Source organism: Mycteria americana, chromosome 1 (genome assembly GCF_035582795.1).
Source record: "Mycteria americana isolate JAX WOST 10 ecotype Jacksonville Zoo and Gardens chromosome 1, USCA_MyAme_1.0, whole genome shotgun sequence".
Taxonomy (NCBI): Eukaryota; Metazoa; Chordata; class Aves; order Ciconiiformes; family Ciconiidae; genus Mycteria; species Mycteria americana.
Window position 1 is genome coordinate 79,485,659 of NC_134365.1, and position 19,927 is coordinate 79,505,585.

Consider the following 19,927-nt stretch of genomic DNA (forward strand, 5'->3'; position numbering starts at 1 on the left):
GGATCTTCTCCAGATGAAAAGATATTGGTAGAGCATTTCCATGTAGACACTGAAGGGGTCCTGCTACGACTGCAGTGAGAATGATTTTCAGAAGGATAGTCACCCATGCAGACCGTCTACCTAGTGGGTGCGCTGACTACTGAAAGATCTGCATATCTTGTAGGTGCATATAGAATTTAGTGTACGTACATGCTGTCATGGATCCACATCGGCCAGGAAGACTTGACACCAAAAGAGTTACAATCTAGTCATGCAGTCACGCTGCATAATTATCTCTCTACAAAAAGGAAAGATCCTGTAACGACAGTTTCTTACGAAGAACTCGGACATTAGAGTCTGAGAAAGAATAAGCTGATACTTAACAAATTTTACCCCAAGACCTAGAGAGTATTTTTCTGGGATTTGATCTACACCGAAAGTTTGCACTGAGCTCTAAAGCTGTGAACTCCCATGGATTGTCCCTGCTCAATACTACAAAGAGTAAATCATATTTATTAGCAGAGCAGGAAAAGGTGGGGGAAAGCAAACCCATCTTCTTCAAACTAAAAAATTTTCTCCTATGTCAAATGAAATTAATGCGTATATATGAAGCAAAGCTTCATCTATGGATTTGGTTGGTTAGATTTGTGTTTGGCACATAAACATCACAGAATTTTGACTTTAAGGAAATTGATTTGCAAAGCTATAATACATATATGCTAACATTGAAGTGCACTTCTGTTCACAGTTACCTTGGTAAGAAAGGTAGAGAATGTGGGAAGATTGCTGGAGTAATTTATAACCCTTGTCACAAAGTAGTTTACAAAGTCAAAAGTTGTTCAAGTTCTAAAAGTCAGCAGGAACAGAAAGAAGTTTCTGTAGTCTAAAAGCATAAGCTGTCACAACTATGACAGAAGGCATTACCTCATTAATTTTTTTCTGAAATTCTTCTATTTTTTCTTTTATTTGTGCTATGCCTTCATTCAGCATATCATGCTGAGACTCAATATTTACCAACTCACTTTCCAGTTTTGATTTTTCCTAGATAGAAAGAAAGGAAAAAGATGATAATTTTTCTTAATAGGATGGTCAAATTCCTAGAAATTAAGAGACAATTCTGTTCCAGATTAACTGTATTTTTCTCATGAAAAACACTAAATATTTTCTTCTCAAATGCCACTTACCCACTATTATTGCCAATTTGCATGCAATGCAAAGTTTTAATAAGCAGAAAAGCAAGCTACGCAAGTATTACTTAAAGTGCATTTTGACTTACAGACTTCTGAAGGTTACTAAATGATAAACCAAGCTTACCAGAAATTCAAATATAAAACCTAAAACAGAAAAAGCCTCATGTAAATTACTTTATAATCTTGGTTTTATATATTTTATTAATTCCTCAGTCACAACTGCTGTATGTAAAACTTAAACTGAATTAAAAAAAAACTACTTAAGGAAGCAGTATTTACTTCACCAGCAATTACAGCTCGGGTAAAAAAAATACAATTATTAAACATGAAAATTATAAAGGCTTAGTACTATACCGTGTAGAGATTAGCGAGATGTTTCTTTTTAATAAGCTCTAATTCACTCTGTGAATATTTAAGTCGTGTCTGAGTTCCATGGCACTGAGCACGCAACTGCTTCAAGTCAGTCTCCTTACGTTTGATCTTCATTAAGTCCTAGAAAAATATTGTGATGGGAGAAAAAGCGTTTTAAACAAAAGGTGACTTCTTTGGAAATTACTCATTTTTCAGATTCACGCACTACATAAAGCTAGCCTTGCTGACATAGGGCCCATTCAAGGTAAATGCTGATAGCATTGGTCATATTCAGTAGTAATTTTGTAACAGATTTATTTCTTAAAAGAAAGCATGCTTGCAAATTCCTACTCTATCTCTCTTCCAAAATAACTAGAGGTATGACAAATCCTTTTACACCAACAGATTTTGGTCCATGCAAATATGTTCATGTTGACAGAACGTATCATCTTTTTCACTGAAAGTCTTCAGGTACTTTCAACAACAGCTCTTGTTCCTTGAAAGAACTTGTAACCACAGTGTTGTCCTGGTTCTCCATCTCTGTGATACTTGAACCAACCCACCAGCTAAGGACAGAGACCCACAGTTGATTATTATTAACTAGAAGAGGATAGACAGCTACTATGTCCTGTCTGCATATTCTAGTTTTGAAAGTCACCTTTTTAGAAAATCATCTTCCCATAGCTTAATTAAATTAGACACAACTTTTACTCCTTTATGCCTTTTGCAGTTAAGTGCTTTTTAAGAGACCTACTTTTAACTCATTAATCAAGCTATCTCTTCTTTCTTTCATTTTATTAATTTCTTTATCATCCCAACTTCTAGCTTTGAATCGTAAATCACTTGATCCTCCAGAAATCACTCCAGATTTCAAAAATAAAGTTCCATCAAGAGACACTGTCTGGAAGAAAAAAAAAAACAATTAAAATCAAATAAATCTGAACACAAAGCAGCCAAAATATCCCATGAACTAGTGTACCAAGACATGGTAGTTAAACAAGCAACCACCACATTTTAGTTGGACTCCCATTTTTTTTCATATTCTAAACCTGCTAACATAAGATACATGAAGCCACAAAAAGAGTCTGTTGTTTCTTGGCGCTAGTCACATTTTGATATTATTACAACCGATCAGAAAAGGAAATGAAATTATTAATTTCCTAAATACAAGGAAATCATACATGAGACATTTGTGTATACAACTTACAAGGTTATGTCTGGCTCAGTAGAGCAAGTCAAGCAATGTGATAATGGAGTGAAAGAAAACAGCTTGTTTGTAGCCAGAAAGCGTAAATTTTAGTAAAGAACATAGGTATTTTTGTGACTCAACTCTATTCCAAGTAAACAGGATTTCACACTCACCTTCAACTTAAAGCTGTTTTAATCAAGGTTTTAAAAGGTTTACTAAGTGTGTAAAGGGGCTCTACAGACTGCCTACAGCAACAGAGATACGGATAAGAAGAACGAACTGCAGGAAGAGACACAGAAGCTTCCAGTACTCAACACAGTTTACATCTACAACTAAGAGATTCTGTAAGATATTTTAAAGAATTTTTGAAAGCATTTCTTCATAGAAAAGCTAGCAAGATAAAAGTTCATATTTTTAAATCAGACAGTTTTAAGAACAGGATTATTCCTCCTTCCTCCTCTTCATCATGAGGACCATGCTAAGAAACATATTTGGGCAATAACTATCCTCTAATTTGCCTCCTTTTCCCAGGAAATCACTTAAACGTACTACTATACAGAGGAAAACATAACCATGTGAAATATCTGGGGGTTTATTTATGTGGGAATAGGCTAGATAGCGTAGTACCATTCTGTGTTTATCTGCAATACTTCGTGGGATGTTTACAGAATTATTTAAATGGCACAAAATACGTAACTACAATGAAAAACATATGCAACAAAATTCAGCTTCTTACTTTCAACCTCACTGGTCCATCAAATGCTATTTGTTTTGCTTCTTTAACTGTTTCACAGACCAAGCCATTCCCACTCACAAATTGAATCACTTTTTTCAGTGGAGCAAATGGAGTTTGTACAACATCTACCATCATTTTAGCTCCTTTTATCTCTCTTAACTTTTCGTTGATGGGTTTAACCTGCAAAGCAAGCAAACGGTGTTTAGAATCCATATTGTAACAGCAAAACATGTCCAAAGCAGAGTGGTGTGGGGACAGGACGTACAGATCAATAGAATGGGGGTCTCAGTTGCTATAAGACTAGAAACAGATCTGGTTTTCATATTCTGTGTATACTACAGTCCTTAAATCTGTATAACCTATTTCACTGTGCATGAAATGCAAGTACACTAATGCATGTAGCATGGGGAATAAACAAGATGAGTTAAAGATCTGCATGCCGTTGCATGACTACAGTCTTCTTGGGATCAGGGACAGGTGGTGGGATGGCACCCAGAGCTGGAGTGTTGCAATTGAGGGAGAGAGGCTCTTTAGGAAGGACAGGCTGGGAAGACAAAGAGGTGGAGTTGCCCTGTATGTGAGAGAACAGCTGGAATGCACCCTCATGGGTAAGGACTGGAGAGAGAACTGGTAAAGCTAACATTGTTGTGGATGTCTGCTACAGATCGCCGGAGCAGGAAGAGTAAGTGGATGAGGCCTTCTACAGACAGCTAAAAGCAGCATCAGATTCACAGGCCCTGGTCTTCATGGGGGACTTGAACCACACTCATGTCTGCTACAGGGACAACACAGCAGGACATAAGCAATCCAGGTGGTTCCTGGAAAGCATTGATGACAGGCCCTGGTCCTAATGGGGGACCTGAACCACCCCAATATCTGCTACAGAGACAACACAGCAGGGCATAAGCAATCCAGGCGGTTCCCAGAGAGCATCGATGACAACTTCCTCACCCAAGTGACAGAGAAGCCAGTGAGGAGAGGTGCACTCCTATACCTCATACTAACCAACAAGGAGAGGCTTGCTGGGGATAGGAAGGTCAAAGGCAGCCCTGCCTACAGTGAGCATGAGATAGGGGAGTTCAGAATCCTGAGAGCAGGGAGCAGGGCAAAAGGCAAGCTCACAACCCTGGGCTTCAGAAGAACAGGCTTTGGCCTCTTCAAATGTCTGCTCAGTAGAATCCCATGCGATAAGGTCCCAGAGTGAAGAGGGGCCCAAGAATGCTGGTTAATATTCAAGGATCACCTCCTCCAGCCTTAAGAGCAAACATCCCAATGAGCGGGAAGTCAGGCAAAAACATCAGGAGGCCTACATGGATAAACAAGGAGCTCCTGCCAAAACTCAAACACAGAAAGTAAGCATACAGAAGGTGGGGACAGCGACAGGCAACCTGGGAGGAATATAGAGGCACTGTCCAAGCATGCAGATATGGCTTTCCTAAAACACCAAAGCCCAACTAGAATTGAATCTAGCAAGGGATGTCAAAGAAATGGCTTCTGTAAGTACACAGGTGACAAAAGGAAGACTAGGGAAAATGTAGGCCTGCTGCTGAGTGACGCAGGGGACCTGGTGACACAGGATATGGAAGAGACTGAGGTACTGAATTCCTTCTTCACTTCACTCTTTACTACCAAGACTGGCCTCCAGTAATCCCAGGTTCCAGAGACCAGGGGGCAAGTCTGGAACAAGGAAGACATACCTCTGATGGAAGGGTATCAAGTCAGGGAATACTTAAGCAAACTGGACATACATAAATGCATGGGCCCTGATGTGATGCAACCACCAGTGCTGAAGGACCTAGCGGACATCATTGCAAGGCCTCTCAATAATCTTTGAACGATCATGGCAACTGAAAGAGATGCCCAAGGACTGGAGAAAAAACAAGTGCCACTCCTATGTTCAAAAAGGGGCAAGAAAGAGGACCCAAGGAACTACAGGACAGTCAGCCTCACCTCGATCCCTGCAAAGGTGATGGAGCAACTAATCCTAGAAACCATCTCCAGGCACATGAACAACAAGAAAGTCTTGGAGGCGTAGTCATCATGGATTCACCAAGTTGGTCGCTTGACCAACCTGATCACCTTCTACAATGAAATGACTGGCCTGGTTGATGAGGGGAGAGCAGTGAATATTGTAGACTTCAGTAAGTCTTTCAACACTGTCTCCCATAAGATACTCATAGTGAAGCTGATGAAGTATGAGCTGGATGAACAGACAGTGAGGTGGACTGAAAACTGGCTGAAAAGACAGGCCCACAGGGTGGTGACTGGTGGCACAGAATCCAGTTGGAGGCCAGTAGCTAGCCATGTCAATACTGGGATCAATCCTGTTTAACATCTTCATTAAATATCTGGATGATGAGGGAGAATGTACCCTCAGCAAGTTTGCTGATGACACAAAACTGGGAGGAATGGCTCAGATGCCAGATGGTCACGCTGCCATCCAGAGGGACCTCACAGCAGGCTGGAGAAACGGGCCAACAGGAACCTCATGAAGTTCACCTCGTAAGTGCTTTGCCTTAACACTTAAGCCTATTTTAGTTAAGCTTAAATGAGCCAGTATCAAGATTTACAGGTGTATTAACTTGCTGGTGACAGGATAAAGAAAAAGGTACTTACATCAAGGTAATCCAAAGCAAGAAAAATTTCAGGTTCAGCTCGTTCTTGTTTTAGGAACTGAATGCAGTCTCTTGCTGTTTTTTCAGTGGCAACAACAATAGCAGTCATGTATTTGCTGAATACCTTGGTAACAGCAAGCTGGTATTTTTTATGAATAGGATGACACAGGTCGAGCAGTCTTCCAAACTGAAGACAAAAATATAGAGAAATATTAATGTGTTACTTTAGATATCAAATAATATTTCTGCATACAAGATACTGAAGTAGTAAGAGGAAAATGTGTTACATATCTACCAGCTGCACTCTCTTACAATGGCTGTACATCAGAAAAAATAGGAACTGTAGCAGTCATCAATCCAAATTGCAAAGTATGCCTTCAAAATCTGAAGGGATTTATTTTTTCCCTGAAGTTACAGTTACATATCTCAATGTTTTACTCAGAATCTCTAGCATACAGTTCTAGAAGCATGATAGAGTGACAACAGCAAAGCTAGCTAAGCATCTTTTTTGGAAAGAAAGTATCTAACACACAATAAGATCTTTGAATGACAATCAGGTCTCAAATAAATAGAACTGTTAACTGGAAAACAGTAGCAAGAGAGGCACTATTCCAGTTTCAACCCAAAAAAGAATTATCTGCTTACTTTAGTAGCATGGAAAGAATAAAAACTACTTTTCTTGTACTGCACAGTCCAAATAATCAAGCCTGGTTTGCCATATATTGAAATAACACCTCCATAGATAAAACTAATTAGTCCTTTGCTGTACATGCTCCCTAAAGATTTTTTTGTTCAGTTTCTGTAACTATAGGTACAGTTAGGCTTACCCTGAATGATTAAAGCTACTAATGCACATTCTGAACATTATAACCGGTGAATTCATGCAAGAACAATTTTTCTGCCTGTTGACATATAGCTACTGGTCTCTTGCGTATCTATGGTTTTATCCTTATCAATTTAAATTAATGAGAACAGGAAGACAACTGGTAAGAGTTGTATGTGATAGGTCATCCATGGTACTATCTCACGAATAATTGAGATAATTTCCAGTAGATCAAATCATAGCCTACTATGATCTACTTTTCTACCCTTCTCTTGACAAATGTTTTCCCTTTTCTGAAAATCAATAGAAGCAAGGATAACACCCAACACCACAAAGGTCTTTATTTAGTTTCCTGGTTTTCTCACACAGTGTCATCTACTTGGACATTTGTATCTGCAGCTCAGAGACATGATGTTTCAGACATGCAAAACTATACAGAGGATCCGTATACTTTCAGATAGAGGCATTTAAGTCCAGATGGAATACCAGATTTCTGTGAAAACAAATATTGACAGCCCAACTGAATCTGTAACAATAGCATTCTTGCCAATTAAAACTACCCGTGTAGGAATGCTGTTTTGAAATTAAATTGTAAAAACTGTAATCAGCTGCAAAATTCACTTTGTTGATCAGACAAATCCATGAAAATGCACACGTTACTCATATAGCAGGAATCACACTGCTGCATGGCTATTCCAGTACCGGGAATGTTCACCAACCATTCCTAGAATGTTTTAACAGAAGAACAGAAGCTTTAAAATGGATGTAAGAACTAAACGTTTAGAAGTAGTATGCCATTTTTTGCCTATGAAATCCAAAAGACCAACACCAAGATTTCCTCCAGTTCTGCCTGAGTACTTAGTGGACTACCAGATGACAAAATGTGTCATGACCCTTCCATCCCAAGACTTTAATTTGGATTGTGTTCAGTAATCTGGAATTAGTACACCAGAGCATAAGGAGTAGCTGAGAAGCAACTCTGTTGCCTCACATGCTGGTGTTGGGAAAACTATTGCAGGAACAAGGGTAACTGAAGCAGATATTGTTAAGACTTTCTGTAATGTGACTATCACATTATGTAACCAATTTGACTTATCTGGGTTTTATTTGTTAGAAGCCATCACATCTGTAAGTGATGTAACTAATTTAAACACTTAAATTTGTAGCTCCTGAAGGAAAATGACAGAGAACATCCTGAACACCACCCCTCCCCTAAGCTAGCATGGTATCACCAGTCTGATCTGGTTCTTTTCAAACAGGGACACAACACAAAGAGTGAGCAAAGAGAGATATACCAATCATCTTTTTGATTTTTTTGTAACACCTTGTTCACATGGATGAAAAAGTTCTGAAAAACAGCTGAAAAGCAAACTCTTAATCTCTTGAGAAAACAACAGGATCAGGCACTTGCCAGATTCTGAGGAGGTTTTGCAGAAGACCAAGAAGCAAAGAACAACTGAAAACATTTCATTTTTTATGTTCTTATGGCAGTACTAGGAAGCAGAGATACATCACCTTCTAAATATTTAAAAAAAAAAAAAGACTTCCACCTTGTACATCTCAACTGACTACGTATATCAAAAAGGACTGATTATACTGAGACATACTCAGAGACCAACTATTCAATTGATTAAATTTATTAAAAAGTTATTTGAATGATTTTCAATGTTGGAGTAAATATTTTTAAGTGTCAATAAAAAGACGATCAATGTCTGCTGAGAATTCAGAATCAATACACAAAACATTTAATGGCATTACTGAAGAGTAATTTAAGTAAAATATAGTAACTGATAAGCAAAGACAAACCATTTGGTAATATAGAAATCTCACGCACCTAAGCAAAATTGTCCTTTGGAAGAAGTATTCTTTCTGGAATAAATGGTCTCACAGCTAAACTTACATTCATTTGTTCAAAATAAGTAAGTAAAAAATGTGTTTGAGGACAGGAGAAAACAAAACCAAAAAGGAAAAAAAAAAAATCAACCACCACAAAAATCACACAAGAGATCAAAATTATTATTTGATGCAAGCAGTAATCTGTCTTTTTCTGGAAACTGTGAAAAATAACGACAGTATATGCTACTATTCTTTCAGTAATACTACTATTTCAGTAAGTACACTCAAGCAAGCATGAAGTTTAAAATAATATTAAATACAGTCCAATTTATTCTAGCTGTTTACTCAGTCTAAGGCAGAACTTTTAATAAGAACTCTAAAATAAGGCATTTAAATTATGCCATTCAATTACCACAGAATCCGGATACAGTCTTTTAAGACTCTCCAGGATGTCTGCTCTCATTTGCTGACGCCTTCCTTCATGGTAATCAATTTTGGCATTCTGCAGTTCACCAGCTATTTTGTTCAATTCTTCATTCACTTCAGCCATTCGTATTGTTGAATTTTCAATTGCCTTAGTTAGCACTTCCTCTTGCTGTTTTTTCTCTGCTAACGACTCACTTTGAACAGAAGCAAAAATAGGAAAGCAATTTACAATTTAATTTATACAAGCTTTGAGCTTGTAAAATTAAAGTCATTCTATGGTCAGAGACTATGAAAATCATTAAAGATTTTAAGTACCTATAAGAAGCTCCTTCTTACACAAGTTGCATTCTATAGTATAAGCTATTTCTAAGGTTTCAAAATTGAGTTCAAGGAAGAGTTTTTGCCTGTGTAACACACAACCATACTGTTTTATCCTCCATCAATAAAAGGTCTGATATTATAAAACTAAGAAGGACTGAGAATTGCCATGCAAAATTATGACTCACTTTACACACTTACCAAAGTCACTAAGGCTCTACCACACTCTACTACAACTACATAATTAAAATAATTTTGCATCACACCAATCACAGTGGGTCTGCTGCTCCCTGTCCATAGCAGAACTTTGTTCAATACACAGACAGCATTAAGCCAAAGCACACATTACAGATGCACAGGAAAAGATAGGTTGGGAAGAAACTCTCTGGAGATCACCTACTCTGACCTCCTGCACAAAACACAGGCTAATGTCAAAGTTAGTTCAGGTTGCTCAATGAAGAGCTTATATACCTTATGTACAAAGAGTAAAAATCAGGTAGAAGACAAGACCCAGGAAGCAAGAATTGAGCTGTGCTCCTAATACACAGTGTAAATATTAATGCTTTCTAGAGCAGCACAACTACAGAACTGCCCTGTTCTCTCACTCAGAATTTGTACACTAATAGACCCATACCCTACCCGTAGTGACATAATTTGCACACCTACAAGAAATCAGAAGCAATTATAAAATTGGTTTCAAACAAAATACAGATGAGTCATCATACTTCCTACTTTATTTTGACAGCTAAAGTAACTGAATTATTAATTAGAATCAGTAAGAATTCTAATTTTTACTAAAATGTGATAGAAAAGAATTAAAAAGAATTAGAAGCCTGCTACGTTAATTTGAAAATATAGAATATGCAAGAAATCCAATTAGCTTTTAATTTTTTAAACATACGTGCATATCTTGGCATATTCTTCCAACTTCTCTATTCGTTTTTTATGCTCTTCTATCTGTTCCACAGTCTGTTTTATGTTTTCCTATGCAATCACAAATAGAATGTGTTAAAAACAAGCTAGAGGAAAACGACAGTTTTATAGCAAGATATAAAGCTCTTAATTCTGAACAAGTACTGAGACAGATGTTTTCTTCCTTGTTGGTATTTCATGCTGAAGTAATAGCACCTCTTTTTCAAAAGTAATGTCCAATTGCACCATAAATAATAAAGGAGAATTATTTTATCAAGGCCATTACTGTATTTTTCATGTTTGGCTACAGTTCAGAGAAAGCCTCTTCAGCACAAAGAATCATGACACCATCAAATAAAACAACTGTAAACATAGTGTTAGTAAGTTACAGGTGTTAAAACAAAAAAGGTGTTTTTCTTGGCCCAAGATTAAATAGAAGCTTTTTCCCCAAGAAGGACACATGAAGAAGTTAACATAGAGGTTCCAACTTGACACAGAAGCATTGTACTAAAAACCAAACCCAGCAGTGAAACAAGTATTTTCAGTTAATGTATTTTTATTCAATTTCAGTAACTAAAGCAAATTAAAGAAAAAAAAAATAATTACCTACACATTTTATTAAGCCTTAATTTAACTTCTGAAGTCCCTGTGACCTTTTGAATAGCTCTAGGGATGGAGAGTCCACAACTTCTTTGTGCACCTGCTTCAATGTTTGACTATCCTTGAGATTAAATAGTTTACCTAATTGCTATTTGGAACTTCCTGCGTTCCAAGTTGTGCCTCTTGTCTCCCATCCTATCACTGTGCGCCTCTAGAAAGAGTGTAGCTCTATCTTATTCATACCCTCCCATTAGGTAACTGCAGACAGCAATAAGGTCTCCCCTTCACCTCTCCCTTCTCCAGGCTGAACAGATCCAGTTCTCTCAGGCTCTCCTCATAAGCCAGGTGCTCCAGCCCCAGCCAACTTGGTGGCTCTCTGCTGGACTCACTGTAGGATGCCAATATCTTTCTTGTACTGGGGAGCCCAGAACTGAACAGAGCATGCTAGATGTGGTCACATACCTGCTGAATTGTGAGGAGTGATCACCAAATGTCAGTAGTACAGATAAGTAATGCCAACTCTGAATGGTCAGACATGCATTTTATGAACTCTCAAGTATCCCTTACTTCCTTCTCAACAGTACAATGGGACTTGCAGAGTTTTAGAAGCACAAGCAATAGAAATTTATTTCGCTTCTACATACTACCTAGGTTTTCCTGGGAACTAGTACTTCAAAAAGAAAAAGTAGTCTTGTATCAAGAGCAAATGGATGTACAAGTATTAACTTGGATATCGTGGCAAGGATGACTTTACATCCTCATAGATATACAGTAAAATATAGACTTCTCCATACAAACAAGTTTATACGTACAAGAACGAGGTGCCAGGAACTCTAGAACTGGTAAAGTCTCATCTGATGGATTTTTAAGGAGTCTCCTCCAAACCTTGACTCCATAACTAAATGGTGAAGAACTGCATGTTGCCTCTCTAACTTCTTACTAAGTGACACAACTACAAGGTTAGCATAGTTGAGGGGGGACACCCAAAACACCTAATAGAGCAAGGTTTCCAGAAGACAGATCATCAGCCGAGCTTCTGTCCTTCCTACTTCTATCAGAAGCATCATGCGAAGCTGAACAATGAATTGGGAAATAATTTTTCTAAAAAGGGAACATCAAGCACAGTGACCAAGTCATAGTGAAAAATGTAGGTATTATTGTTACCATGTTTAGATCTGCAATGATCAAAGAAATCAGAAACCAAATGACAGCAGTGATCTGTATTCACACCGAACACCCTGCCTCTGAAGTGCAACAGAAGAGTGGACACCAAGGAGATTTTCCCAACTACACACTCACACACAACTGACCTTAAAAACATCAGCAAAAAGGTAGCTGTGATCAAAATAAACCTCTAAAGGGTGAGAGTATCATACCAATATACAACAGCTGTAGGACATCTCAGAAACAAAAACTACACTTAACAAAACCAGGAACTGATTACACTTAAGCATATGTTCTGAGTAACTGTAAAATATTAGAGTCAAAGCTTTTAAAACAAAATCCTCAGTGTGGGCCCACGCAACCATTCTCTGAATAAATTTAGAAGCCATTTTGCTAAACATGTTGCAATATGAAAACTGAACTAACACTTGCAATGTATCTCCTTTGCTGAGAATTTGTTTATGTCAAAGAATTTAACACATTTATATAGACATTTATACCAGAGGGAGGGGTACAGAAACATTTTCCTCCTTAAAACAGAATTCTAGCTTGATACAAATACCTCAACTTCTTTTTTCTTCCTCCGATTAAGTTTCAGCTTTTCTTGATCTGCTTTTTCCTCCCAACGAAGTTTTTCTAGCTGCTGGGTTAGTGTAGCTACCTTCTTTCTTGCTATTTCCTTTAGCTCTTTATAGCGCTCTAACTGGACAAATTAAAAAAAAAAAAAAAAATGAACTCCACTGGAAGTAGGAAGACTTATGTTGTTATGGCCTCAATTAGTAATTGCCTACTTTATCATAATTAAGATTATGAAAACTACCCAATTCTCCACAAGACCTTTCAAGCTACTAATTACATTATAAGAAGTTATATTTTATTAGAGAAAGATTCAACCCAAAGCTTACACTTAATAGTTCTTGCTTACGGTCTTGTTTTAGACTTCTAATGACTCTTACTTTTCGGGAAAGTTTATAAGGTTTACAGTACTTCACAGTCAATCTTAAGGTTAACACTAAAGTTTGGCACAGCCCAAAATTAGTGCAAGTTTTGGTATGTATAATTACAGCAATCTTTTTTTTTTTTTTTTTTTTTTTTTTTAAGGTAAAAATAAACATTTTAAACAATCCTGCAAGGTTATGACTAACTGACCAAATACCTCTAAAGTGCAGAGTCAGAAGATTCACAAACTAGAAGAACAACCCTACAGGTTCTCTATTAATTGATCAGAAACTATTTTAAGGAAGAGACAGTGGAGAAAAGAAGCTAGCACTTAGTTTTAAAAGCATTTCTGGCCATATGGTTGCAAAGATAGCTTCTTCAAATGTGAATTTACTGTAAAGTGATAACAGTCCTTTCCTTCTAAAATAACTTAAAATAGCTCACAAGTGAGCTCCCTCAGTTTTAGATTCTGACCCACAGTATATGGTATGTATACTACCAAGTCTTGTTTGCATTTTTGTTGTCTTCTTGTTTTTTCCTAATTGAAGACATATTTCTGTACCTCCGCTGACAAGCCATTTCTGAAAAATTACCTTCTCATCCCAAGACCCTACTGGATGTTTTCTACCCTACCCTCCCACAATGTACTACATGGATTTTCCAAGAAGGGGGGAAAAAAACCCAGAGAGAACCACCTAACCATGGAGAGTTACATGTAGTCATAATCCTAATGCACAGATAACAGTTCCTGTGTACAACCCTTCCGGAGTTTCCAATCAAACTCTGCTCAACTTCTTGTTCACTGAAAATTCACTGCTTCCTCTAATAAGCTATCTTCTCACATTGCTCAGAAGATGTACTTCACGCCCTAGGAGAGATGCTTACCATTTCCAATCTCACAATGGTGAATTTCTAGATCTCTATGCAATTTAGATTTACTTCCTATAAGTGTTCCACATTTGAACTTCCGCGAGATCTGACTGCCTCCCCTCCGCCTCCCCAAGGAGACGGCCCACTCCAAGACGCTGCATCATCATTTCTCTTCATCCAATCAAATAGTCTCGAAATAAAAGTCACAATTTTCTTTTTGCTTGAGTTCAACAGCAAAAAGACTGTTAAAATTACAGGTTATTGGTGAAACAATGGTTTCTGTGTTATCAGTGGGGATTTTTGGACTTCACTAGTAAACAGTACTTTTTGGCCTCCCAATTCACCTGACTTTCTTCCAGCTCAATAGCTGCTGCTCTCTGCAATATCTCTTCAGCCTTCTGCTCAAACACTTTCCACGCCTTCTCAATATCATTCAATTCTATCTCTAGTTCTTTTATATTCTGCCTTTCCTTATCACAGGATTTCTCCTTGTCCCTTAGAGATTTTTTAGAAATTTCTACTTTCTTGATTTGGTAGGAAGTGTTTTCCTTTGCTTTTATATAGAGGGCTCTCTGCTGAATCAGTGATGCTTCCAGAGTCCTAAAAAACAAAACAAAACAAAACAAACCCCACACCACACACCCAAAACAACCAACCCACCCACCCAACAACCACAAGACACATCCAAAACAACAAAACTACACCAAAAAAAGAAAAAGAACAACCCCCTCCCAACCACACATGTAAACAAATACTGAGTTGTCCACTGCAAGGTTACATACCCACAGGTGATTTTTTTTTTTTTTTTTTAAATATCCACTGAACATAGAAATTTAAGTTAAGCATAACCTTCTAAAAAAATTAATAGCAAAGAAATATTTATACAATGAAGTTACTGACAACCTGAGCATGGTGGTGGAGGTGAAATCAGTGTCTAGATACTACTTTAGTAAACGGCTACAAACTGACTTCCATAGCGTTGGGATATCACCCAACTGCTTTAACCAGAAATGCATGCCTGCCAAGCAATTCCCGGTGCAGACTATGCTTTAACTCAATTATCACAGAATCTGATTGGAAAACCTACTTCATTCCTTTTTCCATGTGCTGTTGGTCTCTGTTTAACACACCAAGGACTTTTTTCCTGGCTCCAAATGCATCTTCCGCCGTAGAAAGAGACTGTTTCTTGATACTAGCCTCCATATTCTTTTCATCCAAACTTTTTTTCAGAAAGTCAATGTTTTTTTCATTGTGATAAAGCCGGAAAAGCTTAAGCTGTATCCTTTCTTCATACAGGTCCTTGACAAGCATCTGGTAATGCTCTGCCTACCAACATCGAAATTTTATTTATGGTTTATAAAAAGGATTTTTTATCATTAGCAGTCTAATTTCAAGTCCAAAGTGATGTAAGATGATGTACCAGTAGCTGTAATTCCAGTAATGTGCACTAATCATAAAATTCAAACATGTAAGTCAACTCTTAAATTAATTATACTGGCAAACCTACACTTCCATTTATTTTGATTTTATTGTATGTATTCCTCTACCCTTTCAAATTATACTAAATTATTATATAGCATATCATACTGAAAAAAATACTAGATGAAAGACAACAGAAGGGTTTTTTTTAAAAAAAAAAACCTGTTTTTAAGTTCATAAAAGATGCAAAAATCTGAGATCTTAACATGCAAAAAAGGAACAACTTTGAGTTACCTCCTCTTTCTCTATCTTTGCTTGTTTGCGTTCTGCTGCAACACTTTTTTTCTTGTTGTAATTAAACTGCGCATCCTGTTCTGCGTGCTGCATTTTTTTCTTTTTTCGTTCATAGTCTTCAGCATATTCCCATGAACTACTGATTTGTTCAAAAAGTTGAGTTCTCTCCTTCGGCTTCTTCATTGCAATTGATTCTACTGTTCCCTAAAACAAAATTGAAAAAAAAAAAAAAAAGCAGCACTGTACATCATGATGTTGTCTAATGAATTTCTTTAAGAGCATATAGTACAGATTTATCTCCGGATATATTTATGGTTAACAGAATGAATGGAAATACTTTTAGATTCCAACCCAAGGAAACGTTTAGTACCAAAAGGAGTATCACCTAGCTACCTTTCCTAATTGAACGACATCACTGAAAGTTTTAGAATGTCAGATATGGTCTATGAAAAACACCTTCAAACTAAAGCAACCTGCACAAATCAGTGAGCAGTATCAGAATGACAACATTAGATCTTCTTAGCCTCTTTAAAGGAACTGAAACTCATTTTCAATGAAAATGAACACCCCCCCACCCCACCCCCACCCCCCCCGAAATCAATGCACTAGAAGATTACTTAAGTCCCGAAGTTAACACACGCACAGTTTTTGCCTGTGTGTTAGCTGCTCAAAGCTTCACTGATCTGTAGGAGTTGCTATTTTCAGTAAAGCGTAGGAAATACATTTTTTGATTTTTATTCTATTTGGATAGCGGGCAAATGCCCTCATCATAGAAACTATTATCACAATAACAATCCATATATAGGGTTCCTATGAAAGGGAAAAAGTCAGTTCTTCCTTGGGAATTTTCCTCAGCAACTGTAAGGAAGATAATCCTGTGAAATATATTCATCATAAGTATATGGCATTTCTGACCTATATCGTTAAATACTTGTGAACTAATAACCCAGTAGGATTTTTAATCCCTCAATCTTAATAAAAAAATCCTATAAATTTTCATGCATCTTGACTAATAGGAGTGTTTTAAGATGAAATAATCTTTTCCTATTTATAACACTCCTAGAATTTAATACAGTAAACATTTATAAATAGACACACACACTTTCTTATATACTCTGAATAACACAAGTACTCAATTTCTTCCAGATTAGCTTCTTTCTTACCAGTGCACTCATGTACATACAAACCCCATTATTTCCATTTTGCACTCTTGTAATTCTTGGCCGAGGTCAGTAATTGAAATTAGCTAAGGGTGCCCTCTTTTCTGTCAAATAAGTAACTGTGTACTCCTATGAAATAATCTCAGAAGCTTTTATTTTCTTTACGAAGTACCTTAAATGCTTACCTGAAAAATAAGAAAATTCCTAGCTTTGACAAATATGCCTACTTTTTCAAGCTCAGATATGTAAGCAGATCGACTGACAGATTTATCATTGAAAAGAAATTCCGAACAACTATCTAAAGGAGGAAAGAAAAAAAAAATTTACTATAAAACAGCACAACACAAAATCCATAGGAAAAGAACTAAACTAGTGGATGAATTTAACTGAGCAATTTCCTCAAAGAAGAAAATAGATTCCAATTACTCCCTTAGTCATTTCAATAATGTCATTTTTCTGTATGAAAATTCTAGTTGCATACTTCCAAAATGTATTGACAGATGTTTAAGTGCTCATGCCTGCAACAAGGTGTCAGACCCCATTTTCTAGAGCCTATGCCATCTACATATTCCAATTGAATAGCTACAGATCAAAGTATGGAACAAAGAAGATATATTAATCACTTGTTTAATTTTTTAACTTTGCTCCGGTATGTTTTTTTCAATTATAATGCTTGGCTATCAAAATGCTACTGAAGGACTACAAGAAGTATTGCAATACTCACGGGCTATTGCAATACTCATTCGGCACCTGAAATTTGCAGTTGAATATTTTTGGTCTCTATTTTTTATACATCAGACAACAAAAAGTACATGCAACAGAATCTACTACCTACCACGGATAACTCTTGAAAATGTTTTTTCTTCCCCATCTTCTTCACAATATACTATCTTCACACTAGCTGTAGAAGAAACTGGTTTTCCAACATGTGCTCCATGAATAAGTTCTCGAACGCTTTTAACTCGCAAATTAGATGTCTTTTCACACATTGCAAAACTAACAGCATCCATTATGTTAGATTTTCCTAAAAAAAACCCCCCCAAAATTGCTTTCACATGGCAGAAACGGAGGCATTTGATTAACAATTAACTAAAAACATACACATAAATGCAAAAATCTTTATTAATTCTATTTCTAATTCCATATTTCATTGAGGAAAAAATATTGCACATAAGAAATACATTTCTAAGATGCAACACACTGGCAGCAGATAATAAGCTTGTCTGTAATAAAAATCATCACAGAACTGATTTGTTAGTTGTTCAGCCTTGTAAGAGAAAACCCAAATTTTTCTTACACAGGCATCTATAGAGGTCATTACTTAAACTGAGTAAGCAACATCATAATCCTTACTTGGTAGTTTCCTTTATATAATGCAGTCAGTGAGGTTTGCTGCATAAGCACTCCATCACATAACTAGAACTTTTCCACTAGAACACCAGTGTTCTAAAGAACACGAGTACTCTCCCAGATCCATTCATCACAGCAACAAAGTTCTCTGATCACACTCCTTAGACAAAAATTCTCTTCACTGAATCCTTTTTTTGTTTTTCCCCTTTAGTCTTGAGCATTTCTGCTGACAGCTTATTTTCTGCCTTCAACCTTGCTACTTTGGCAATATTTTGACTTATTCTCCAAAATATGAGAAAAGGAAGAATACTAGGGGGAAAATAGATAAATAAAAAACTCAATTCAGAGATTACACAATATTCACAATTCTTCTCCCCGGATTCATCTACAAAATGTATTCAGATTTAATTGGAAGAGTAACTGGAAAAAGTATCCATAATTTTGAGACTTTCCAATACGAACAGTGGGTATAGGATGACTAGGAATACAATAATAATGCTAAATAATAGTTATTTACATTCCTAGATCTCACTTCAATGAGATAAGCAAAGAAACAAGAAGATCTAAAAGTCTAAATTATAAACAAAATCATTAACAGACTGGGGAAACTAAGACCAAATGCTAAGCCCATTTTTGTGGCTCTTTGTTAAGACAGCCCTCACCTCCTATCATATTGTTCTCTGGCAAATAAGAGATAAAATCCCATTTGTTGAATGGAACTTTCAGAAGTGAACCAAATTTTAGAAAGTTCCAGCACCCACAGGATAACAATGTGGAGTCACATCTACAAACAAAGGCTCTTGTGGGCTACACTACAAAGCAGTTACCATGCCACAAAGCTACTAACTCTTTCCCAGAGGCATTTATTCACATGGCAAAGACCAGAGGCTCAAATCAAGAAGCAGCTTTCCACTGCTACAGTTTACAACCCAGAGTACTAAAGTAAAACCATCTTTATGGGACCTTAGTAAGCTGAGCTACAAACTTGAATGGCAAAGGCAAGGTATGCTGTTTGCAAACCACCCGTTCTACAAAGGCTGGAAAGAGAAGACCACTAGAAATGGAAATTCCTTCAACCACCCCACCTCTATCCTTCCATGCTGGAAAAACCTATACTTTCAGTTAAAGAAGCAATGGCAGATCAGGAGCCTCCAAAACTTTGCTTGTGCTGCTTGTCCCCTCAGGTGCCTATGAAGAGAGTTTAAGCAGGCCCGTGAGTCTTTACTTCTCCCCCACAAAGCCCTGCAACCCTACTCCTCGATAGGCAAGCTATAACCATCCTCACCCATTCAGTGCAGCCATGCCGGCCCTACTCCTGGGCCTGCACTTGCACTGGTACTGTTCACAGAAAAGACCTGGCAAACACCCCAAAACTGAAAGCTCAATCCTGATAGCTATAGTGGAGAAGCACAGCCAGCTGCCTGCTCAGCCTAGCCCCCAGCCTGCTACCTGATCCATTGGGCCCGATGATGCAGTTGAACCTCATGAAGGGACCGATAATCTGCTCCCCACGCCATGACTTGAAATCCTTCATCACCAGCAGCTTCAGGTAACCCATCCCTACAGCTGTGGGCAAGGAGGAGCTGAGGCCTTTAGCCCATCACCTTCCCACTCCCTCACAAGATTTAAATAATCAACGAATATATTTTACTAGTTTGTCTTCCGGGAGAGGGAAAACCCCCTCCGCCTGCGCTCGGCCCCCAACCGCCCCCCGGCCTCTCCCCTCAGCAAGCGGCAGCCGACGCCCCGCCCTCAA

At 37.5% G+C, this 19,927-nt stretch overlaps 2 protein-coding genes across 3 annotated transcripts in view; one reads left to right on the top strand and one right to left on the bottom strand.

The window, feature by feature from the left end:
* The window catches only part of SMC1B (structural maintenance of chromosomes 1B), a 37,188-nt gene extending 17,459 nt beyond the window's left edge, over positions 1 to 19,729 (bottom strand). For both annotated transcript variants that reach the window (XM_075491740.1, XM_075491739.1), the window contains exons 1-14: positions 19,621 to 19,729; positions 17,653 to 17,845; positions 17,007 to 17,115; positions 15,662 to 15,865; positions 15,036 to 15,274; positions 14,293 to 14,548; positions 12,702 to 12,842; positions 10,365 to 10,447; positions 9,132 to 9,339; positions 6,062 to 6,247; positions 3,446 to 3,625; positions 2,275 to 2,421; positions 1,524 to 1,661; positions 904 to 1,020 (exon numbers count right to left, since the gene is read on the bottom strand). In XM_075491740.1, the coding sequence (XP_075347855.1) occupies positions 904 to 1,020; positions 1,524 to 1,661; positions 2,275 to 2,421; positions 3,446 to 3,625; positions 6,062 to 6,247; positions 9,132 to 9,339; positions 10,365 to 10,447; positions 12,702 to 12,842; positions 14,293 to 14,548; positions 15,036 to 15,274; positions 15,662 to 15,865; positions 17,007 to 17,115; positions 17,653 to 17,845; positions 19,621 to 19,729 (2,310 nt within the window). The remainder of the gene's footprint in view (positions 1 to 903; positions 1,021 to 1,523; positions 1,662 to 2,274; positions 2,422 to 3,445; positions 3,626 to 6,061; positions 6,248 to 9,131; positions 9,340 to 10,364; positions 10,448 to 12,701; positions 12,843 to 14,292; positions 14,549 to 15,035; positions 15,275 to 15,661; positions 15,866 to 17,006; positions 17,116 to 17,652; positions 17,846 to 19,620) is intronic.
* FAM118A (family with sequence similarity 118 member A) overlaps positions 1 to 19,927 on the top strand; it is a 243,075-nt gene that overhangs the window by 34,780 nt on the left and 188,368 nt on the right. The window lies entirely within an intron of this gene.